The sequence below is a fragment of the Musca autumnalis genome, unplaced genomic scaffold (genome assembly GCF_047663935.1).
Source record: "Musca autumnalis isolate F117 unplaced genomic scaffold, ASM4766393v1 scaffold_2, whole genome shotgun sequence".
In the NCBI taxonomy this organism is placed as follows: domain Eukaryota; kingdom Metazoa; phylum Arthropoda; class Insecta; order Diptera; family Muscidae; genus Musca; species Musca autumnalis.
Window position 1 is genome coordinate 79,683,546 of NW_027411755.1, and position 20,781 is coordinate 79,704,326.

Genomic DNA, 20,781 nt, shown 5'->3' on the forward strand with positions numbered 1-20,781 from the left:
AGAGTTGCCGACGGCAAACATTTTTGAAGGAAAAAATGGAAAAGTATTTGATGATGAAAAAAATTTATGAAAATAAAATTAAATGGTCAGAGTTGCCGACGGCAAACATTTTTGAAGGAAAAAATGGAAAAGTATTTGATGATGAAAAAAATTTATGAAAATAAATGTAAATGGTCAGAGTTGCCGACGGCATTTATTTTTGAAGGCAAAAGGGAATATTATTTGAAAAAAATTATGAAATGTGGAAAATAAAAGAAAAAAATAAAATGCACTGAAAGAAAATATTTTATGGTTAGTTTTATTTTTCATATATTAAGGTAAGTTTTATTTTTGATATATTTTATTAAATTTTTTTATGTTTTTGTAAATTTCAACAAGAAAATATCTCTTTTTAAATATTTTTTGTGGTCCTGAAAAGGACCGATTGTTTTGTTGTAAAAGAAAAATTCTCCAAATAGCGTCAAGAAAATATTTAACCGCCGAAACCGTACAAAGTACGACCTTGTCTCTTCAAAGCATAGACGACATCCATAGCAGTGACGGTTTTACGCTTAGCATGTTCGGTGTATGTAACGGCGTCACGAATAACGTTTTCCAAAAACACCTTCAGAACACCACGGGTTTCTTCGTAGATGAGGCCAGAGATACGTTTTACACCACCACGGCGAGCCAAACGTCTAATAGCTGGCTTGGTAATACCTTGGATATTATCACGTAACACTTTACGGTGACGTTTAGCGCCACCTTTTCCCAAGCCTTTGCCACCTTTACCACGACCAGTCATTTTTCACTTTTTTTTTTAAATCACTTAACACTTCACGAAAGCACAAGAACGAATGTTTTTTCGAAGGCTGGCGGCTTCTATTTATACAAAAATTGGCCTGTTTGACTAACCAAGAGTCTTAATGGAATACACATGTATTTGTGTATGTGTTAGTACACATTTTGGGCGCGCACAGCTGTCTTTACTGGTTTACCCACCCCTAATCATAGCCGCCTCTTCGAAATTTTCTATAAATACCGCTATATGGATGGATGGCACAGTTATTACAGTGTTAACAGTGTTTGTGTGCATACCTAAGTGAAGTGAAAAAACTAAAGTGAAAAATGGCTCGTACTAAGCAAACTGCCCGTAAATCGACTGGTGGAAAGGCTCCTCGTAAGCAATTGGCCACTAAAGCCGCTCGTAAGAGCGCACCAGCCACCGGCGGCGTCAAGAAGCCTCATCGTTTCCGTCCTGGTACTGTTGCCTTGCGTGAAATCCGTCGTTACCAGAAGAGTACTGAATTGTTGATCCGCAAATTGCCCTTCCAACGTTTGGTTCGTGAAATTGCTCAAGATTTCAAAACTGATTTGCGTTTCCAGAGCTCTGCTGTTATGGCCTTGCAAGAAGCCAGTGAAGCCTACTTGGTTGGTCTTTTCGAAGATACAAACTTGTGCGCCATCCATGCTAAACGTGTCACCATCATGCCTAAAGATATTCAATTGGCCAGACGTATCCGTGGAGAACGTGCTTAAATTCTTGACGTTTTAAAAACATTTTTTTTTACAACAAAACAATCGGTCCTTTTCAGGACCACAAAAAATTTATAAAAAAGAGATTATTTTTTCATCAAACTATTTATTATTTTTAACATTTTAAATAAATAAATATTTTTCTTTGTGTTTGTTTCATTTTTGATGCTGATTTAGGAATATTTTAAAATTTTCTTGTATGAGTCATATTTGACGGCGTCAGTAAAAATTTCCCATTAGAAGACACATTTTATTCTTCTTCTTGAAAAAAATATAATATTACAATTTTCCCTTTCAAAGAAACCTTTTGTTCTGCTTCTTTAAAAAAAAATATTAAAATTTGCTTCTATAGGTAATTTTTGACGGCGTCAGTAAAATTTTTCCATTAAATATTTTGTTCTTCTTGAAACAAAAAATATCATTTTTCCCTAAAAAGACACATTTTATTCTTCTTCTTGAACAAACTTATTGAAATTTCCTTCTATATGTAATTTTTGACGGCGTCAGTAAAATTTTCCCATTGAAATGCACATTTGTGTTCTTCTTCTTTCTTTTCTTTGTGTGGTTTTTGATGGCGTCAGTAATATTTTCCTATTAGAATATACATTTATTCTTCTTCTTTCTTTTCTATTGGTCTTTTTGACGGCGTCCGTCCATATTAATTTCTTCTTTAAGGGCAATGTTTTTTCTTCTTCTTCTTATTTTCTTCATAACAAATATTTGTTCTATTGAACTTGTTTTTGTGTGTATACTAATATCCACAAGGCATATGTTCACTAAATTTGGCGCAAAATGTTCTCTGCAATAATGCTCTCACTATTTCTCACTCAATATGGTTGAAATTTTTTGGCGGCAAATGCTCTCTGTTTTGTTTTATTTTTCTTTTCAGATAATGATGAATGAAATATGCAATTTTTTTCTTTTCAGCTATATATTTTTTAATTTAGTAAAATTTAGGATAATTTTTTTAAAAATATTTGTCAAAAATTGTATCACATAGAGATGGCGAATATTTCTTGGCCATTTGAAAGGCGTAATACTACATTTTAGAAAAAAATTTTCTTTGAAGAAAATTGTTTAAATCTTGTATTATTTTTACAAAATTGTCATAGAAAAGGGATTTATTTATTTTATTATATACATTTTTGCAATAAATATCAAAATTATTAATGAAATAAGGAAAAAAGTACGTGTGAAAAACTTCAGTAATTCTATATGGTTTTTTCCTTGATATGTACTAGCAAAGGAAGAATTATTTTTGGAGAATATTTTTTGTAAAAATTGATGAAATTTTTACTAAATTTTAACGAAAATGTCCTCATATTTTATTAAAAATTAATTTTTGAGCGATTTTCATTTAATTTAGCAAAAATATTTCAATTTTCAAAAATATTACCTTTGACAGTGAATGTTTGTCCATAGGTGGTATACGGTAATGGGAAGATTTTTTTAACTTTTCCAAAGAAATAACTACTTTTTATGAATAATGTTATAATTTGGTGTAAATATACAGATTCTGAAATGTTTTTTAAGAAATTTTTATAAAACTTAATTAGATTTGAGCTTTAAAAATTTCTTTGAAGAAAAACTTTTCTTCATTGAAAATATGCCAACAAGAGGATTTCTGCCGTCTTGGACCACATAAAGATTTTGAATTTTTTTCACAGTGAAAATGTGAAATATGTCAATATTTTAATTTTATCCTAAAGTAAACATATCAGGCTTTATTCTCAAATAGAATTTGGAAAAATATTTTTGAAAAAATTCATAATTTTTTCAAATTTAGTTACAAATTTGTGATTACATTTTTACAATCTGTGAAGTTAAACGCTTATAACTTTTAAACGGATAAAGGAAATTACACCAAATTTTCGTTAAAATATGGCCTGATATCTATACAAGAAATGTGTAAAATATCTTTTATAAAAATATTCAAAGATTCTTCGGAAAAATTAAATTCCTACGAAAACTTTTGTAAAAAATTAAACACGCTTCCACACAATATTTCGAAAAATATAGCTATTGACTACTATGCACTTCTCATCTTTTCAATGTACCTACCATTTTTAAAAATTGCCAATAACAATTTAATAGTACACATAAATTTGTGAGTGTATTTGTGTTACAGTGAAATATAAACATAAAAGTGAATAATCATGTCTGACGCCGCCGTTGTTGAAGCCACCGCCTCCCCAGTTGCCGCTGTTGAGAAAAAGGCACCAAAGAAGGCCGCAGCCAAAGCAAAGAAACCATCAGCTGCCCCTACTCATCCACCAACCCAACAAATGGTTGACGCCGCCATCAAAACATTGAAGGAACGTGGTGGTTCATCATTGCCTGCCATCAAGAAATATTTGGCCAGCACCTACAAGGTTGATGCCCAAAAATTGGCTCCTTTCATCAAGAAATATTTGAAGAGCGCTGTTGCCAGTGGAAAACTCATCCAAACTAAAGGTAAGGGTGCTTCTGGTTCATTCAAATTGTCCGCCTCGGCTTCCAAGGAACCCAAAGCAAAGACTGCTGAAAAGAAGAAGAAGGCCCCAGCTGCTGAGAAGAAGAAGAAGGCTGCCCCTAAAAAGGCCGCCGGTGAAAAGAAAACCGCTGCCAAGAAGCCATCTGCCGCCAAAAAGACCGCTGAGAAGAAGAAGGCTGACAAAACAAAGGCTAAGGCTGCCAAGAAAACCGGTACAGTTAAGGCTAAACCAGCAAAAACCGCCGCTAAAGCATCTGCCACCAAACCAAAGGCACCCAAGGCAAAAACAGCAGCTGCTAAACCCAAAAAAGCCGCCGCACCAAAGAAGCCAGCTGCCAAGAAAGCCGCCGCCAAGAAGTAATTTTTCCCAGAAAGATTACTTGTTGACAACATTTTTCGATATTCGAAAGCATAATATCTAACAGCCCTTTTCAGGGCTACAAATTAAATTCAAAAAGAGAAAATCTTTACTTCAAACTATTTATTATTACTATTTATTGTTTTATTACCTAAATAAATAAGAAAAATACACACGTGTCTGATTTTAGGAAAAATATTACCCTCACTAATTACTTTTCCTATTAGGTAATTAACATTGAGCCTGTTTTATTATGGGCATTCCACAAAATAACACCACAAAGGGATTAAAATTTTAGTCTGGGTCATAAAATAAATGTGACTAATTTTTGTTTGTCTAATTATGGTCATTTTCATCTAATTTCATATTTTTGGAATTTTTCATTTAATCTTCAAAAATGATAATTTTTTCTTTTTGCAAAAATTGTTTGCTGGGTAAAAGGAGATTTTTTTAATCAGGAATGTTTTTCTATTCTAATGAAGTTATGTTGCAACTCTATTTTATTTCTCTTTCTATTTTTTCCATTGAAAAATGTCCCGTTAATTTTTGCGCCACCACCAAAAAAATTTCCCCTTAAAAACGTTTGCGCTTCATATTCGGCATTGGCGTAGTGAAGTATTACAGGCAAAATGCTTATACATGTTTGTTGTTCGTTTATACATTTTCGATATTGGTGGTGACTGCCGACGGCAATACAAAGTAACATCGCACAAGCACACACACATACCCATACAGTGGATGGCGTGTTGTTGTACACACATTACACACATAGAGTAGCCAAGCAAGCAAAAAAGCAATATGAACCACGGCAAAACAAGAGTTGACGGCGTCATTTTAGTAAATACATGGAAATGTATTATTTTTGCTGGAATGTGAGGAATTTTAAAATTTTAAAATAAAAAAGTTTCTTTATTAAAAATGTAAATAATGGAAAAATTAGTGTTTCGACAAAAATTTGATCTCTTTTAAAATGTTTTTTGTGGCCCTGAAAAGGGCCTTTTATGTTTGAATTTCGACGAATTGATGAAAAAATCAAGGCATTTACTTGGAGCTGGTGTATTTAGTAACAGCCTTGGTACCTTCAGAGACAGCGTGCTTAGCCAATTCACCGGGCAACAATAGACGGACAGCGGTTTGGATTTCCCGACTGGTGATGGTAGAGCGCTTGTTGTAGTGGGCCAAACGAGAGGCTTCGGCGGCAATACGTTCGAAGATGTCATTCACGAAACTGTTCATGATGCTCATAGCCTTTGACGAAATACCAGTATCAGGATGGACTTGCTTCAACACTTTGTAAATGTAGATAGCGTAACTCTCCTTACGCTTGGTACGTCTCTTCGACTTATCGCCCTTGGTGATGTTCTTTTGGGCTTTGCCGGCCTTCTTTGCTGCTTTACCACTGGTTTTTGGAGGCATTTTTCACTTTTAGTTTTTTTAATCACACAAACACTTTTAACACTGTTCACAAATGATGAACCTACGGCTTTGCTTTTGCTTTTAAATTAGCTATTTTATTTGTTCAATTTCATTTTACAAAAAATACTTAATAGCTAAAGTATGTGATTTGGTATATTAAATAAATATTCTCATAAATACAGAAATGACTTAAGACTACTATATTAAACATTTATTGTGCTGCAGTTATGTGCTAGCATAGTTCCATTTATACAAAGTTTTGTTTCAAAAATTAGTTTTACAATTCAGTGCCAGAAAAATTTATCCAAAAACTGGTCTTTTTCAAAGATTTTTTAAAAAGGTTATATAAAGAAAACTTACATACTAATAATAATAATGCTAATAAACTTACATACTAAGCCTTATATACTATCTATATACAATATATACAATGATTACTGATCCGTAATGTATACCGGATCAGATCTCCAATCATACCTCTGGTACCGTCTGTGATAATACATTATCCGGTCATCGTCAAACAACAGACCCTCATCTCTAAGCTTAGATAAAGCTGCAGGAGGCAAATGCCTCCTGGAGAGAAGGGCCGTTATATCCTCTTCAATAGTGAGGATATCTTGGACTAAATCATTATCGATATTTTGCAACGTTTCGAGGAACTTTAAGGCCCCCTTGACCATGAACATATCAATTCTATCAAATTGCACAGAAGAATACAATCTTTTGTTTGAAGGTCGTCTAGGGACTCCATTGATATCTAAATTTCGCCCGAGTTCAAGTGCTGAAGTCAGAATTGCTCTCTCAAATTTCCTTATTCTCTCCATCTGCGATGAGGATAAGTCAGCCCACGCAGCAAAGGAATAAGTAATAATTGGTCGAATAATTTGTTTGTAAATGAGGAGTTTCACTTCTTTAGAAAGTGCCCCTCTCTTGGAAAACAATTTCGCATAAGCATGGTATACTTTTTTCGCTTTGGACAGGATGAAGTCCACGTGGCGACAGAATTGAAATTTATTATCGAACAGTATTCCTAGGTACTTCATCCTGTCCGAAACAGCTATTGTATGTTCACCTGCTGTAATATTAGGTATAAATTTTCTTATGTTGGGGCGCGCAGCTCTGGGCTTTCCCTTGAAGACCACTGTCACACATTTTTCTATGTTTAATTTAAAACCCCACTTATTGAAATATTCAAATAACTGATTCATGTATTCGTTTAAACGTCTTTCAATAGTTTTGGCATATCTTCCTCTTAAAGCCAATAAAATATCGTCTGCGTATAACAGTAGCAAGCCCCCTTCTGGTGGGTCAGGGATATCTCTGATAAAAATATTGAACAAGACAGGCCCTAGAAGAGAACCTTGCGGTACCCCCGCCATGACCTGTCTTTGCTCAGATATCTTATCACCAACTCTAACCCTGAATGCTCTACCTTCCAGAAAGCTTGCCACCATTCGCAACGTTTGAGTATTCAGTCCGAACGACTGGAGTTTATATAAAAGGCCTTTGTGCCAAACTGCATCAAAGGCTTTAGAAAAATCTAGGCTAACGGCTATGGTGCCTTGAAATCCCTTAAATCCGTTAACTACATAATTGGAGAACACAGCCAAGGTATGCGTTGTGGAGTGGTTTGCTTTATATCCAAACTGGCGATCTTTTATAATTCTTTTGTCCCCTATGAATCTTTTCAATCTTTTGTAGATCATGCTTTCTAATATTTTGCCGAATGGTGAAAGCAGGGAAATAGGTCTGTAATTGGCACATATTTTTGTGTCTGAGTGTGGTTTACAGATTGGTACAACCAAAGCTTCTTTCCATTTTGTTGGAAAGTACCCTAAATTAAGGCAGTGGTTGAACAATACGGATAAAAATGGGGAAACTACATCTCCAACTTTCTTTACAGCTACATCCGGAATTTTATCAATCCCTGCGGACTTGCGGGAGGGTCTAGCAGCGATAGCAGAGGCAACCATTTCGCTGTCGACGAACCCATTTTCAACCCAACTTAACTCGTTATTGATGGAAGAGCCATCCGCAGAGAAGCCACTGCTGAACTCTACCAGAGGATTCAGAGGGGCAGTCCCCTCTACAGTCTCGGTTACAAGTCTGTAGAAAGAACGATGAACCTACGGCGTCAAACAAGAATATTTCAAGCATTAAATGCTCAAATGTTTCAGGTAGTCACAGTTGCTGTGTGGAATAGTGGCCAAACAACCCCAGTTTTCGATGTGTGTGTATTAAATGAGCGAGAGAAAAGTATAAATAGTACGGGTATATTCGAGTAACGGCATCATTCTGTGTTTTTTCAGTGCTAAGTGAAGTGTTCAAAAAAATATTAAGTGAAAATGTCTGGTCGTGGTAAAGGTGGCAAAGTTAAGGGAAAGGCAAAGTCCCGTTCAAATCGTGCTGGTCTTCAATTCCCCGTCGGTCGTATTCATCGTTTGTTGCGCAAAGGCAACTATGCTGAACGTGTTGGTGCCGGTGCTCCAGTATATTTAGCCGCCGTCATGGAATATTTGGCTGCTGAAGTTTTGGAATTGGCTGGTAATGCTGCCCGTGACAACAAGAAGACTCGTATCATTCCCCGTCACTTGCAATTGGCCATCCGCAACGACGAAGAATTGAACAAATTGCTGTCCGGCGTCACTATTGCTCAAGGTGGTGTATTGCCAAACATTCAAGCTGTTCTCTTGCCCAAGAAGACCGAAAAGAAAGCCTAAATTATCTCGAAAGGTATTATGGAAAAAATACAGACCATCGTATAGAAGAAGAAAATCCATACAAAATTCAACCAATCCGTCCTTTTCAGGACGACAAAATATATTTAAAAAGAGAAAAAATCTATTCAAACTATTAATTTTCATTATTTACATTTTATAGGAAAAGAATAAAAATGACCAAAAATTTTATATTTACATTTTATAGGGAAAAAATAAAAATGCCCAAAAAATAATATATTTCTTAATCGACGACAACCCTTGATTATTTTGCAAATGACATTTTTTCTTTCATATTTCCTTAGAAAATATGTTCGTTTGTTGTAACTGTTTTTCATTTCTACCCCCCAGCAGAATTGTGTTTGTTTTATGTCGCTTTAGTTTTTCACAGAAATAGCGAGACAGATATAGAGAGACAGAGAGAGAGTAAGAAAGAGCGAAAAAGAGATCATTCGTCTCATCGATGATGTTCGCGCCAATATTCGTTCATCGATGTTCCCGCCAATGTTCGTTCATTGTAAGTTGACGATGTCTGTTATGAATGTGTGTGTGTGTGTGGTGTGTTTGTTAGTTAGAATAACCAAATGCCTTTACATACGTTCATGATGATTGTTGATGACGATGATGATGATGGCCGTTGGTGGTGTTGTTGTAGTGGCTGTTAGAGTAAATTATTTAGAAAAACTCTTCTGCCGCCGCGAATTTGGAGGAGAAAAAAGTAACTGTATTTGGAAAGGAAAAAATGCAGAAATGTGCGATTTTGGTGATGTTGTCAGAGCATAAAGTTAGTAATAGAGTGATGACAACATGAAGTGCGCACGGAAAAAATTTTTTATTTTCAAAGGGAAAAAAGTAGAGTTGTGGAAATAAAATGAGGATCATTGTTAGAAAATAACAAAAATACATAAAATAGAAGAAAAATATGTGATTTTTGTGGACATTTAAGAAAAAAATAAATTATTTTTACTGAAAAATAAGAAGAAGAAGAAGAAGAAGAAGAAGATTTTCAATGATTTCAACATGAAGTAAAAGAATTTATGTGATTTTTGGGACGTTTGAGAAAAAATAAAATACTTTTTGGTGAAACATAGGAAGAAGAAGAAGAATTTTTTTTTTTATAATTTCAACATAAAGTAAAAGAAATTTAGAAAATTATGTGATTTTTTTGGTCATTTAAGAAAATGTGATTTAGTGAAATAAGAAGAAGAAGAAAAATTTCAACTAAAGTGAGAGAAATTTAGAAAACTATGTAATTTTTTTGGTCATTTAAGTTAGTGAAACGAGAAGAAGAAGAAAATTCTCAATAATTTCAACATAAAGTGAGGGAAATTTAGAAAATTATGTGATATTTTGGAGGATTATGTGATTTTTGAATAAATAAGTAAAAGATACAATTTTTCTATGCGAGTTCATGAAATATAAGAAGAAGAATTTTTTCAATAATTTCAATATAAAGTGAGAGAAATTTAGAAAATTATGTGATTTTTTGGAGGATTAAGTAAAAGATAAAATATTTTTATGTGAAATCATGAAACATAAGAAGAAGAAGAATTTATTCATAAGCAAATTTTTGAAAAAAGAGATGCTATAAAAATTTTTGGAATATAATTTTGAGAAAAATCGCAGTAAATATTAATAAAATTCAAACTAATTTAATGAAAATTTTTTAAAAAAAGGTAATATTCGTTATACATTTAAAAAATTAATAACATTTTTTAATAATTTCATCACAAAATAACAAACATTTTTACTTGAAGGAAAAAATAAGTACATAACATCGCAGTCAAAGATATTGTTGGCTTGGCATAGCATTGATGTGCGTTAGTTATATGAACAAACACACGCACACACAGACCGACGATAGCGTATACACACATCGTTGTATTATCAAGCAAGCAAGCAGCTACCCTAACAATGAGAGTTGCCGGTAGAACATGTATTAGTGGAAATAAAGGAACATTTTTGTGTATTACGAAAAAGGAATGATCAGAGTTGCCGACGGTAAAACATTTTTGAAGGCAAAAAAAAAGAAGAAGAAGAAAAATTTTAAGAAAAAAGGTAATGATCAGAGTTGCCGACGGCAAACATTTTTGAAGGAAAAAATGGAAAAGTATTTGATGATGAAAAAAATTTATGAAAATAAAATTAAATGGTCAGAGTTGCCGACGGCAAACATTTTTGAAGGAAAAAATGGAAAAGTATTTGATGATGAAAAAAATTTATGAAAATAAATGTAAATGGTCAGAGTTGCCGACGGCATTTATTTTTGAAGGCAAAAGGGAATATTATTTGAAAAAAATTATGAAATGTGGAAAATAAAAGAAAAAAATAAAATGCACTGAAAGAAAATATTTTATGGTTAGTTTTATTTTTCATATATTAAGGTAAGTTTTATTTTTGATATATTTTATTAAATTTTTTTATGTTTTTGTAATTTTCAACAAGAAAATATCTCTTTTTAAATATTTTTTGTGGTCCTGAAAAGGACCGATTGTTTTGTTGTAAAAGAAAAATTCTCCAAATAGCGTCAAGAAAATATTTAACCGCCGAAACCGTACAAAGTACGACCTTGTCTCTTCAAAGCATAGACGACATCCATAGCAGTGACGGTTTTACGCTTAGCATGTTCGGTGTATGTAACGGCGTCACGAATAACGTTTTCCAAAAACACCTTCAGAACACCACGGGTTTCTTCGTAGATGAGGCCAGAGATACGTTTTACACCACCACGGCGAGCCAAACGTCTAATAGCTGGCTTGGTAATACCAATTTCAATTTTTTTTTTCAATTTGCCAAAGGCCATATTTATTTGGATAGAAATCTTACATGCTAACAGAATGGCTTACTTACTGTACTATTTTAAAGAAATCCCGTAGCTACTTCACTACCTACTCCATATATACATATTAGCTGTGGTCATGCCACTAGCAGCAGTTTAACAAATTATAATAAAAATAAAATTCAATTTATGCCCCAAAAAAAATCCAAGAAAAAAGGGCCATATTAACATTTACATGTACTTAAAAACTAAAAACTAAAACTAAGTCTTAAACTAGGAACTACAACTACTATTTACAATATATTTACATGAAAAATTATTGTGCGTTATTATACACAATGCTATTTACATTTAAGGAATTATATCTTCTATGGTAGAAAAGAAGTTCACCATCCACAAACAACAATCCCTCATTAAGTAAGCACAGCAATGCACCTGGAGGCAGGTGACGGCACTCATTTAATCCGTTGATATCTAGGTGACAATTTAAGGCGTTTTCAACAACCCCGTTGTCAGTCATATTACATTTTTGCAGAAATTCAAGGGCCCCCGACACAAGGACCCTGTCAATTCTGTCACCCTCTGCTCTGTCATATATGGCCCTATTAGAGTGACGTCTAATAGTACCATTATCGCCGTAAATAATTCCCCTCATGCCGAGACATGAGGCAAGTACTCTCCGCTCCCATTTCCTAAGCCTCTCCATCTGGTGTGACGATATGTCAAACCAGACAGGAAAGGCATAGGAAATGATGGGTCTAATAATTTGCCTATATATTAGGAGTTTAACATCAGAGGATAGTCCACCCCTCATTTTCAGCAGCCCCTGGTAGCTGAAGAACACTTTTTTCGCTCTGGCCAGGATATAGTCGATGTGCCTGTTGAAGTCAAACCTCTTGTGAAATACGACCCCCAGGTATTTCATCCTGTCCTTTATTTCCACAATATTGAGCCCAATTTGTACAACAGGGCGGTATGTTCTATAACTGGGAAGTACGTGTTGAGTTTTCCCAGTGAACATAACAGCCGTACATTTTTCGCCATTAAGCTTGAGGCCCCAACAGGTGAAATACCGATCGAGGACTGCAAGGTAGTCGTTTATTTTGGCTTCGGCATGGCGGGCCAGTTGGCCCGTCATAGCCACCAACACATCGTCAGCATATGACAGCACAAGGCCTTCCGGAGGAGGCTGTGGCATGTCGCTGACGTATATGTTGTATAACATGGGTCCTAGTAAAGAGCCCTGGGGTACCCCAGCCAAGATGGATCTACGACTTGAGAGTCGTTCTCCAACTTTGACTTTAAAGGATCTCCCAGTGAGAAAACTCTTTACCAGTCTGCACGTTTGGTGATCGAGACCAAAGCGCACCATCTTGGCCAACAACCCATCATGCCAGACAGTGTCGAAGGCTTTGGAGAAGTCAAGACTGAGAGCAATAGTGCCTTGTCTCTTGTTCAGCCCATCAACAACGTAGGACGAAAACGCAGTAAGGGCATGGGCAGTCGATAGGCCTGCCCTGAACCCAAACTGGTTGTCCTTTAGTACACGTTTGTCCTCTACGAGTTTCTTTAATCTTTCCAGAATAAAGTGCTCGTAGAGTTTACCGAAAGCCGATAGCAGGGATATCGGCCTGTAGCTACCACATTGCTCTGGTGGTGAACCCCTTTTGTAGATGGGAACCAGCATGGCTTCTTTCCATGCTTTGGGAAAGTACCCAAGGTTTAGGCAGTGATTAAATAAAACCGCCAGAAAACCAAAAATTACCTCGCCTGCCTTCTTTAAGGCAGCATCGGGTATTTTATCTAGACCACACGATTTTCGTGCTGGTCTGCGAGCTAAAGCCTCGCCCACATTCCTGGGACGTATGAAGCCGCCCTCGTTCCAGCGAGTGGCATCGTCAATTACAGATCCATCTGCAGAGAACGTGCCGGAGAATTCCACCATTGGGGACCGGTCATCGGTCCCCTCAACAGCCCGACTAACTGAGCTGCGGAAGGAACCGAACTCCCCTGGGATCCGATCGATCGGACCACCAGAGAAGCCGCTGGCCGACCCACCAATGGGCCGAAACACTCCCTGCACATGGTCTGCTATGGTTTCTGCCTTAAGACCATCATCGGTGATAATGGCTCCATCACCGTTAACAAGCTGGTCAATGGGATCTTTGACTGCCAAGCCAGCTGCCCTTTTGACTTTGCCAAAAGTCTTCCCATCTACACGTATACTCCCAAGATACGTTTTGAGTCTATCCCTTTCGAATATTCGAATGGAGTCCTCAATGATGTGATCCAGATTTCGGATATCAGCTCTAAGAGCTGGATATCTGTCTGGATCACCAGATCTACGAAGCGTGCGGCATAGCCTGCGACGCTCGCGGATGAAACAGCGAATTCTCATAGGGAGATCCCCCAGAACCTGGTCCCTAACTCTTTGTTTCGGCACCGATTGCTCAATAGCGTGACGAAAAACTTCTCCTAAATTGTCTGCACAAGTGTCTATTTCCTCGACAGTGACATTCCTATCTGAGGGCAATAGACACTCATCCAGACCACGTCTCAGTTCCCTCCTGAAACGTCCCACTTTTGTACGATTAAAGTTCAGATAACTCTGAACTTCTTGTCTTGTAATATTTCCTACATCAATTTGAATCTGGATCGCCCTATGATCCGATTCAAAGTCAAAAGCCATTGACATATTTCCACCACCAACCAGTGGGAGTCCTGGCGTACGAAGAAATATGTCTAAGTATGAGCCGGACGCATCATTAGGCCTAGATGGTATGTCCGACCCTATGACTGAAAAGTCTGGACAGTCAAATAATAGCCTGTCCAGTACTCTCCCACTTGTATTCCTCGTGGTTCCGCCCCACGAGTCATGTTTTGCATTTAGGTCTGCACCGACTAGTACTTCCCCACCATTATAAAGATTCATGACTTCTGTCATGTCTTGAGCCAAAAGATTATCCTGCGGACGAAGGTACAAAGAGACGAAAGCTATAGAGGAGCCATCGTCTCTCCATACCCTCGCCGCACAGGATTCAATGATACCAGTAGAGATAGGTATACGTTCACAACGTATACCTTCTTTAATAGCAACGGCTGTACCGCCAGCGCGTTGCCCATTTCGATATTGAAGGAAGATTTTGTATCCCTCTAAATTAAAATTGTGAGAAGGGTTGAGCCTGTGCTCAGCAATTAGGATTATATCCGGCCTTCTCTCTTCGATAAGAATTTTAAGAAAGTGTCTTTTTGAAATAGACACTAACGAGTTTACATTAATAAAGATTACTTTATAGCCCAACATTACCAGCTATAAAGAGCAACCAGGCAGACATTGCGGCGTCTATGCCCGATTGATTTCTTATCTGCTCAAAGATAGGACCAAATTGCCTAGCCTTTTCACATTTTTGGTTGAAATCAGAACCAAAGTACTGAATAATACTAGAAGTATTATCAGCATTTACATTTGGGGACTGATTTAAGCTAGGGCGAGGGGCGCCACTAGCTGGGTATGAAGGAGGTTGTGGGTATGTACGTCCACCAGAGGTTGCAGCATATGACATGCTAGATCGAATATTAGAAAGTCGCGATGAACGCGCTTCAGCCTTGGCCTTTGTTTGGGCCTTCTGCTGGGTCTTGCGAGACAAAATTGCCATGCGGAGTGGGCAATCACGTGCGCAGGCAGGGTGGCCGACCTTCTCGCAGTTGATGCAAGAAGGTGGCTTAGCTACTTTTTTCACAGTCTCACCTGAAAGCGGATCGTCATATTCGATATACGTTTCCTGCCCTTTAGGCGGAACTGCACAATTGTCAGACTCGTGACTTTCAAGGCACCTGACACAACGGGAAGGCATTTGGCAGTTTGGCGCTATGTGGCCAAACCGCTGGCAGTTGAAACATTGAATAATGGGACGCTTATGATCCTTACGGATCGTAATATTGGCGTTCCCAATCTTTTTTAGGGCGTACAGACCCAAGATATCAGAGCCTTTAGTTACTCTGAGAGTCCAAAGTCGGTATGAAATGTTGTCTAAAGCAACAACTTTAATATTTAACCCCGATTTCCTCTCCAAGAAATCGATGACTTCCTCTCTAGGATAGTCATCGGAGAGTTTTTCTATGACGAGCATATGAGGCCTCAAATGTTTGGGAGTGTGGGTATGAAATCTATACCCACGCTCAGTTAAAATCTGCCTGACTGTATTATAGACGTTAAGACCTTTCGGCTTAACGTTTACTATAGACTTACCAACAAGGGTTGTTGTAAACTCACCTTCTTTTAAGTGCTGGTTCAATATACCGCTTATCTGATGGGAACCCACCTCATATACGGTGATTGCTGGCATGGATTTGCCGTTTGCGTTGTGGTTAGCTTGCACTATTGGGGTGGAAGCAGAATTTTTTGCTGACTTTTCAGCCTTCTTGGGGGTTGGGTGACGGATGTCCTCAGCATTTGTCTCCATCAGGGGTGGTGGTTGACTAGTATTCTCGTTGGTCTCCATCGTAGCAGTTGGTTGACCCTTGGTTTCTTTAGATACATCCTTTAATACATAGCGTACTTTTGGGTTAGCACCTTTCTTCTTCGTTTTCTTGACTTCAGTCCACAGCTGTTCGACTTCAGCCTCTTCCTCATACGCCATACCGGGGGATTCGGCGACCCCGGCAGCCAAAACAGAATTATTGCTGGTCGTGGGGGCATTTACATTGGTTAAAATGCCATGATTTTTCAAAGCCTCTTTGACTGCAGCCAGCTCTGCTATCAGGCTTTCTCGTTCTTTTTCTAAACGAGCAATAGTTGACGTTTGTTGACGAATAATGGCTTCCAGTTTAGGGCTCTGGTTGTCAGTATTGTCCATATTACAGTGGCAGCGTTTGTGTTTGCCTTCACTGGCGACCGAATAGCCGCCATCACTAGCTGCATCATCAAATGTAGCCATATTGGTCGATGTAGGTAAACCAGCCAATATTTCGGTAGTTGATTTACCATTTTTTGCTTTTTTGGCGCCGGCAAGTTGTTTATGATCCGGCACCGGAGTGTCACATTTTTCATTATTATCTGCCATTGTAGTTTTAGCAGAAAAAACACTTTTCACTTTTCCATCGCCGTCAAAATTCATTAGCAGCGACTCCGGAGTGTCGACGGGGTTGAATTTTCCCGCCAGGGGGGTTGATTAGCTGTTTGAAACAACCACCTCTCGATACAGTGTTCTTGTACATTAACAGCCAAAAATAGGGGTTGACTGCCTTCTATGCGGTTCTCACACTTTACACGTAACCACAAGAAATTTTTTAGTTTTTACGCTTTTTGCGTCAGAGATAAAATTTTGTTTTGAATCAAACTTGAGATAAATTTTGTTCAACACTTGGTGAATACAGCACTTGGTAATATTTTCTACCACGACCAGTCTTTTTCACTTTTTTAAAAATCACTTAACACTTCACGAAAGCACAAGAACGAATGTTTTTTCGAAGGCTGGCGGCTTCTATTTATACAAAAATTGGCCTGTTTGACTAACCAAGAGTCTTAATGGAATACACATGTATTTGTGTATGTGTTAGTACACATTTTGGGCGCGCACAGCTGTCTTTACTGGTTTACCCACCCCTAATCATAGCCGCCTCTTCGAAATTTTCTATAAATACCGCTATATGGATGGATGGCACAGTTATTACAGTGTTAACAGTGTTTGTGTGCATACCTAAGTGAAGTGAAAAAACTAAAGTGAAAAATGGCTCGTACTAAGCAAACTGCCCGTAAATCGACTGGTGGAAAGGCTCCTCGTAAGCAATTGGCCACTAAAGCCGCTCGTAAGAGCGCACCAGCCACCGGCGGCGTCAAGAAGCCTCATCGTTTCCGTCCTGGTACTGTTGCCTTGCGTGAAATCCGTCGTTACCAGAAGAGTACTGAATTGTTGATCCGCAAATTGCCCTTCCAACGTTTGGTTCGTGAAATTGCTCAAGATTTCAAAACTGATTTGCGTTTCCAGAGCTCTGCTGTTATGGCCTTGCAAGAAGCCAGTGAAGCCTACTTGGTTGGTCTTTTCGAAGATACAAACTTGTGCGCCATCCATGCTAAACGTGTCACCATCATGCCTAAAGATATTCAATTGGCCAGACGTATCCGTGGAGAACGTGCTTAAATTCTTGACGTTTTAAAAACATTTTTTTTTACAACAAAACAATCGGTCCTTTTCAGGACCACAAAAAATTTATAAAAAAGAGATTATTTTTTCATCAAACTATTTATTATTTTTAACATTTTAAATAAATAAATATTTTTCTTTGTGTTTGTTTCATTTTTGATGCTGATTTAGGAATATTTTAAAATTTTCTTGTATGAGTCATATTTGACGGCGTCAGTAAAAATTTCCCATTAGAAGACACATTTTATTCTTCTTCTTGAAAAAAATATAATATTACAATTTTCCCTTTCAAAGAAACCTTTTGTTCTGCTTCTTTAAAAAAAAATATTAAAATTTGCTTCTATAGGTAATTTTTGACGGCGTCAGTAAAATTTTTCCATTAAATATTTTGTTCTTCTTGAAACAAAAAATATCATTTTTCCCTAAAAAGACACATTTTATTCTTCTTCTTGAACAAACTTATTGAAATTTCCTTCTATATGTAATTTTTGACGGCGTCAGTAAAATTTTCCCATTGAAATGCACATTTGTGTTCTTCTTCTTTCTTTTCTTTGTGTGGTTTTTGATGGCGTCAGTAATATTTTCCTATTAGAATATACATTTATTCTTCTTCTTTCTTTTCTATTGGTCTTTTTGACGGCGTCCGTCCATATTAATTTCTTCTTTAAGGGCAATGTTTTTTCTTCTTCTTCTTATTTTCTTCATAACAAATATTTGTTCTATTGAACTTGTTTTTGTGTGTATACTAATATCCACAAGGCATATGTTCACTAAATTTGGCGCAAAATGTTCTCTGCAATAATGCTCTCACTATTTCTCACTCAATATGGTTGAAATTTTTTGGCGGCAAATGCTCTCTGTTTTGTTTTATTTTTCTTTTCAGATAATGATGAATGAAATATGCAATTTTTTTCTTTTCAGCTATATATTTTTTAATTTAGTAAAATTTAGGATAATTTTTTTAAAAATATTTGTCAAAAATTGTATCACATAGAGATGGCGAATATTTCTTGGCCATTTGAAAGGCGTAATACTACATTTTAGAAAAAAATTTTCTTTGAAGAAAATTGTTTAAATCTTGTATTATTTTTACAAAATTGTCATAGAAAAGGGATTTATTTATTTTATTATATACATTTTTGCAATAAATATCAAAATTATTAATGAAATAAGGAAAAAAGTACGTGTGAAAAACTTCAGTAATTCTATATGGTTTTTTCCTTGATATGTACTAGCAAAGGAAGAATTATTTTTGGAGAATATTTTTTGTAAAAATTGATGAAATTTTTACTAAATTTTAACGAAAATGTCCTCATATTTTATTAAAAATTAATTTTTGAGCGATTTTCATTTAATTTAGCAAAAATATTTCAATTTTCAAAAATATTACCTTTGACAGTGAATGTTTGTCCATAGGTGGTATACGGTAATGGGAAGATTTTTTTAACTTTTCCAAAGAAATAACTACTTTTTATGAATAATGTTATAATTTGGTGTAAATATACAGATTCTGAAATGTTTTTTAAGAAATTTTTATAAAACTTAATTAGATTTGAGCTTTTAAATTTCTTTGAAGAAAAACTTTTCTTCATTGAAAATATGCCAACAAGAGGATTTCTGCCGTCTTGGACCACATAAAGATTTTGAATTTTTTTCACAGTGAAAATGTGAAATATGTCAATATTTTAATTTTATCCTAAAGTAAACATATCAGGCTTTATTCTCAAATAGAATTTGGAAAAATATTTTTGAAAAAATTCATAATTTTTTCAAATTTAGTTACAAATTTGTGATTACATTTTTACAATCTGTGAAGTTAAACGCTTATAACTTTTAAACGGATAAAGGAAATTACACCAAATTTTCGTTAAAATATGGCCTGATATCTATACAAGAAATGTGTAAAATATCTTTTATAAAAATATTCAAAGATTCTTCGGAAAAATTAAATTCCTACGAAAACTTTTGTAAAAAATTAAACACGCTTCCACACAATATTTCGAAAAATATAGCTATTGACTACTATGCACTTCTCATCTTTTCAATGTACCTACCATTTTTAAAAATTGCCAATAACAATTTAATAGTACACATAAATTTGTGAGTGTATTTGTGTTACAGTGAAATATAAACATAAAAGTGAATAATCATGTCTGACGCCGCCGTTGTTGAAGCCACCGCCTCCCCAGTTGCCGCTGTTGAGAAAAAGGCACCAAAGAAGGCCGCAGCCAAAGCAAAGAAACCATCAGCTGCCCCTACTCATCCACCAACCCAACAAATGGTTGACGCCGCCATCAAAACATTGAAGGAACGTGGTGGTTCATCATTGCCTGCCATCAAGAAATATTTGGCCAGCACCTACAAGGTTGATGCCCAAAAATTGGCTCCTTTCATCAAGAAATATTTGAAGAGCGCTGTTGCCAGTGGAAAACTCATCCAAACTAAAGGTAAGGGTGCTTCTGGTTCATTCAAATTGTCCGCCTCGGCTTCCAAGGAACCCAAAGCAAAGACTGCTGAAAAGAAGAAGAAGGCCCCAGCTGCTGAGAAGAAGAAGAAGGCTGCCCCTAAAAAGGCCGCCGGTGAAAAGAAAACCGCTGCCAAGAAGCCATCTGCCGCCAAAAAGACCGCTGAGAAGAAGAAGGCTGACAAAACAAAGGCTAAGGCTGCCAAGAAAACCGGTACAGTTAAGGCTAAACCAGCAAAAACCGCCGCTAAAGCATCTGCCACCAAACCAAAGGCACCCAAGGCAAAAACAGCAGCTGCTAAACCCAAAAAAGCCGCCGCACCAAAGAAGCCAGCTGCCAAGAAAGCCGCCGCCAAGAAGTAATTTTTCCCAGAAAGATTACTTGTTGACAACATTTTTCGATATTCGAAAGCATAATATCTAACAGCCCTTTTCAGGGCTACAAATTAAATTCAAAAAGAGAAAATCTTTACTTCAAACTATTTATTATTACTATTTATTGTTTTATTACCTAAATAAATAAGAAAAATACACACGTGTCTGATTTTAGGAAAAATATTACCCTCACTAATTACTTTTCCTATTAGGTAATTAACATTGAGCCTGTTTTATTATGGGCATTCCACAAAATAACACCACAAAGGGATTAAAATTTTAGTCTGGGTCATAAAATAAATGTGACTAATTTTTGTTTGTCTAATTATGGTCATTTTCATCTAATTTCATATTTTTGGAATTTTTCATTTAATCTTCAAAAATGATAATTTTTTCTTTTTGCAAAAATTGTTTGCTGGGTAAAAGGAGATTTTTTTAATCAGGAATGTTTTTCTATTCTAATGAAGTTATGTTGCAACTCTATTTTATTTCTCTTTCTATTTTTTCCATTGAAAAATGTCCCGTTAATTTTTGCGCCACC

The 20,781-nt window shown here is 36.3% G+C and overlaps 8 protein-coding genes across 8 annotated transcripts; 5 read left to right on the forward strand and 3 right to left on the reverse strand.

The window, feature by feature from the left end:
• Positions 1 to 411: 411 nt before the first annotated feature.
• Positions 412 to 809, reverse strand: LOC141392902 (histone H4). The gene has a single exon (XM_073965872.1). It carries the CDS (start codon positions 782 to 784, stop codon positions 473 to 475), a length of 312 nt encoding a protein of 103 aa, XP_073821973.1. The 5' UTR covers positions 785 to 809; the 3' UTR covers positions 412 to 472.
• Positions 810 to 1,107: 298 nt separating this feature from the next.
• On the forward strand, positions 1,108 to 1,518 carry LOC141392307 (histone H3). Its single transcript, XM_073965257.1, has one exon. The coding sequence runs from the start codon at positions 1,108 to 1,110 to the stop codon at positions 1,516 to 1,518; it is 411 nt and encodes a 136-aa protein (XP_073821358.1).
• A 2,095-nt stretch (positions 1,519 to 3,613) lies between these two features.
• Positions 3,614 to 4,422, forward strand: LOC141392903 (histone H1-like). The gene has a single exon (XM_073965873.1). It carries the CDS (start codon positions 3,672 to 3,674, stop codon positions 4,347 to 4,349), a length of 678 nt encoding a protein of 225 aa, XP_073821974.1. The 5' UTR covers positions 3,614 to 3,671; the 3' UTR covers positions 4,350 to 4,422.
• A 965-nt stretch (positions 4,423 to 5,387) lies between these two features.
• Positions 5,388 to 5,762, reverse strand: LOC141392309 (histone H2B). Its single transcript, XM_073965258.1, has one exon. The coding sequence runs from the start codon at positions 5,760 to 5,762 to the stop codon at positions 5,388 to 5,390; it is 375 nt and encodes a 124-aa protein (XP_073821359.1).
• A 2,120-nt stretch (positions 5,763 to 7,882) lies between these two features.
• Positions 7,883 to 8,482, forward strand: LOC141392310 (histone H2A-like). The gene is made up of 2 exons (XM_073965259.1): positions 7,883 to 8,018; positions 8,127 to 8,482. Exons 1-2 carry the CDS (start codon positions 7,883 to 7,885, stop codon positions 8,480 to 8,482), a joined length of 492 nt encoding a protein of 163 aa, XP_073821360.1.
• Positions 8,483 to 10,957: 2,475 nt separating this feature from the next.
• LOC141392311 (histone H4) lies at positions 10,958 to 11,282 on the reverse strand. Its single transcript, XM_073965260.1, has one exon. It carries the CDS (start codon positions 11,280 to 11,282, stop codon positions 11,019 to 11,021), a length of 264 nt encoding a protein of 87 aa, XP_073821361.1. The 3' UTR covers positions 10,958 to 11,018.
• A 5,705-nt stretch (positions 11,283 to 16,987) lies between these two features.
• Positions 16,988 to 17,398, forward strand: LOC141392312 (histone H3). Its single transcript, XM_073965263.1, has one exon. It carries the CDS (start codon positions 16,988 to 16,990, stop codon positions 17,396 to 17,398), a length of 411 nt encoding a protein of 136 aa, XP_073821364.1.
• Positions 17,399 to 19,492: 2,094 nt separating this feature from the next.
• Positions 19,493 to 20,301, forward strand: LOC141392904 (histone H1-like). Its single transcript, XM_073965874.1, has one exon. The coding sequence runs from the start codon at positions 19,551 to 19,553 to the stop codon at positions 20,226 to 20,228; it is 678 nt and encodes a 225-aa protein (XP_073821975.1). The 5' UTR covers positions 19,493 to 19,550; the 3' UTR covers positions 20,229 to 20,301.
• The last annotated feature ends 480 nt before the right edge of the window (positions 20,302 to 20,781 follow it).

Coding starts and splice junctions, on each gene's coding strand:
- LOC141392902 (XM_073965872.1), bottom strand. CDS start 784: ATGACTGGTCGTGGTAAAGGTGGCAAAGGCTTGGGAAAAGGTGGCGCT.
- LOC141392307 (XM_073965257.1), top strand. CDS start 1,108: ATGGCTCGTACTAAGCAAACTGCCCGTAAATCGACTGGTGGAAAGGCT.
- LOC141392903 (XM_073965873.1), top strand. CDS start 3,672: ATGTCTGACGCCGCCGTTGTTGAAGCCACCGCCTCCCCAGTTGCCGCT.
- LOC141392309 (XM_073965258.1), bottom strand. CDS start 5,762: ATGCCTCCAAAAACCAGTGGTAAAGCAGCAAAGAAGGCCGGCAAAGCC.
- LOC141392310 (XM_073965259.1), top strand. CDS start 7,883: ATGAACCTACGGCGTCAAACAAGAATATTTCAAGCATTAAATGCTCAA. Junction 8,019..8,126: donor ATTAAATGAGCGAGAGAAAA/GTATAAATAGTA, acceptor GTCGTGGTAAAG/GTGGCAAAGTTAAGGGAAAG.
- LOC141392311 (XM_073965260.1), bottom strand. CDS start 11,282: ATGGCCTTTGGCAAATTGAAAAAAAAAATTGAAATTGGTATTACCAAG.
- LOC141392312 (XM_073965263.1), top strand. CDS start 16,988: ATGGCTCGTACTAAGCAAACTGCCCGTAAATCGACTGGTGGAAAGGCT.
- LOC141392904 (XM_073965874.1), top strand. CDS start 19,551: ATGTCTGACGCCGCCGTTGTTGAAGCCACCGCCTCCCCAGTTGCCGCT.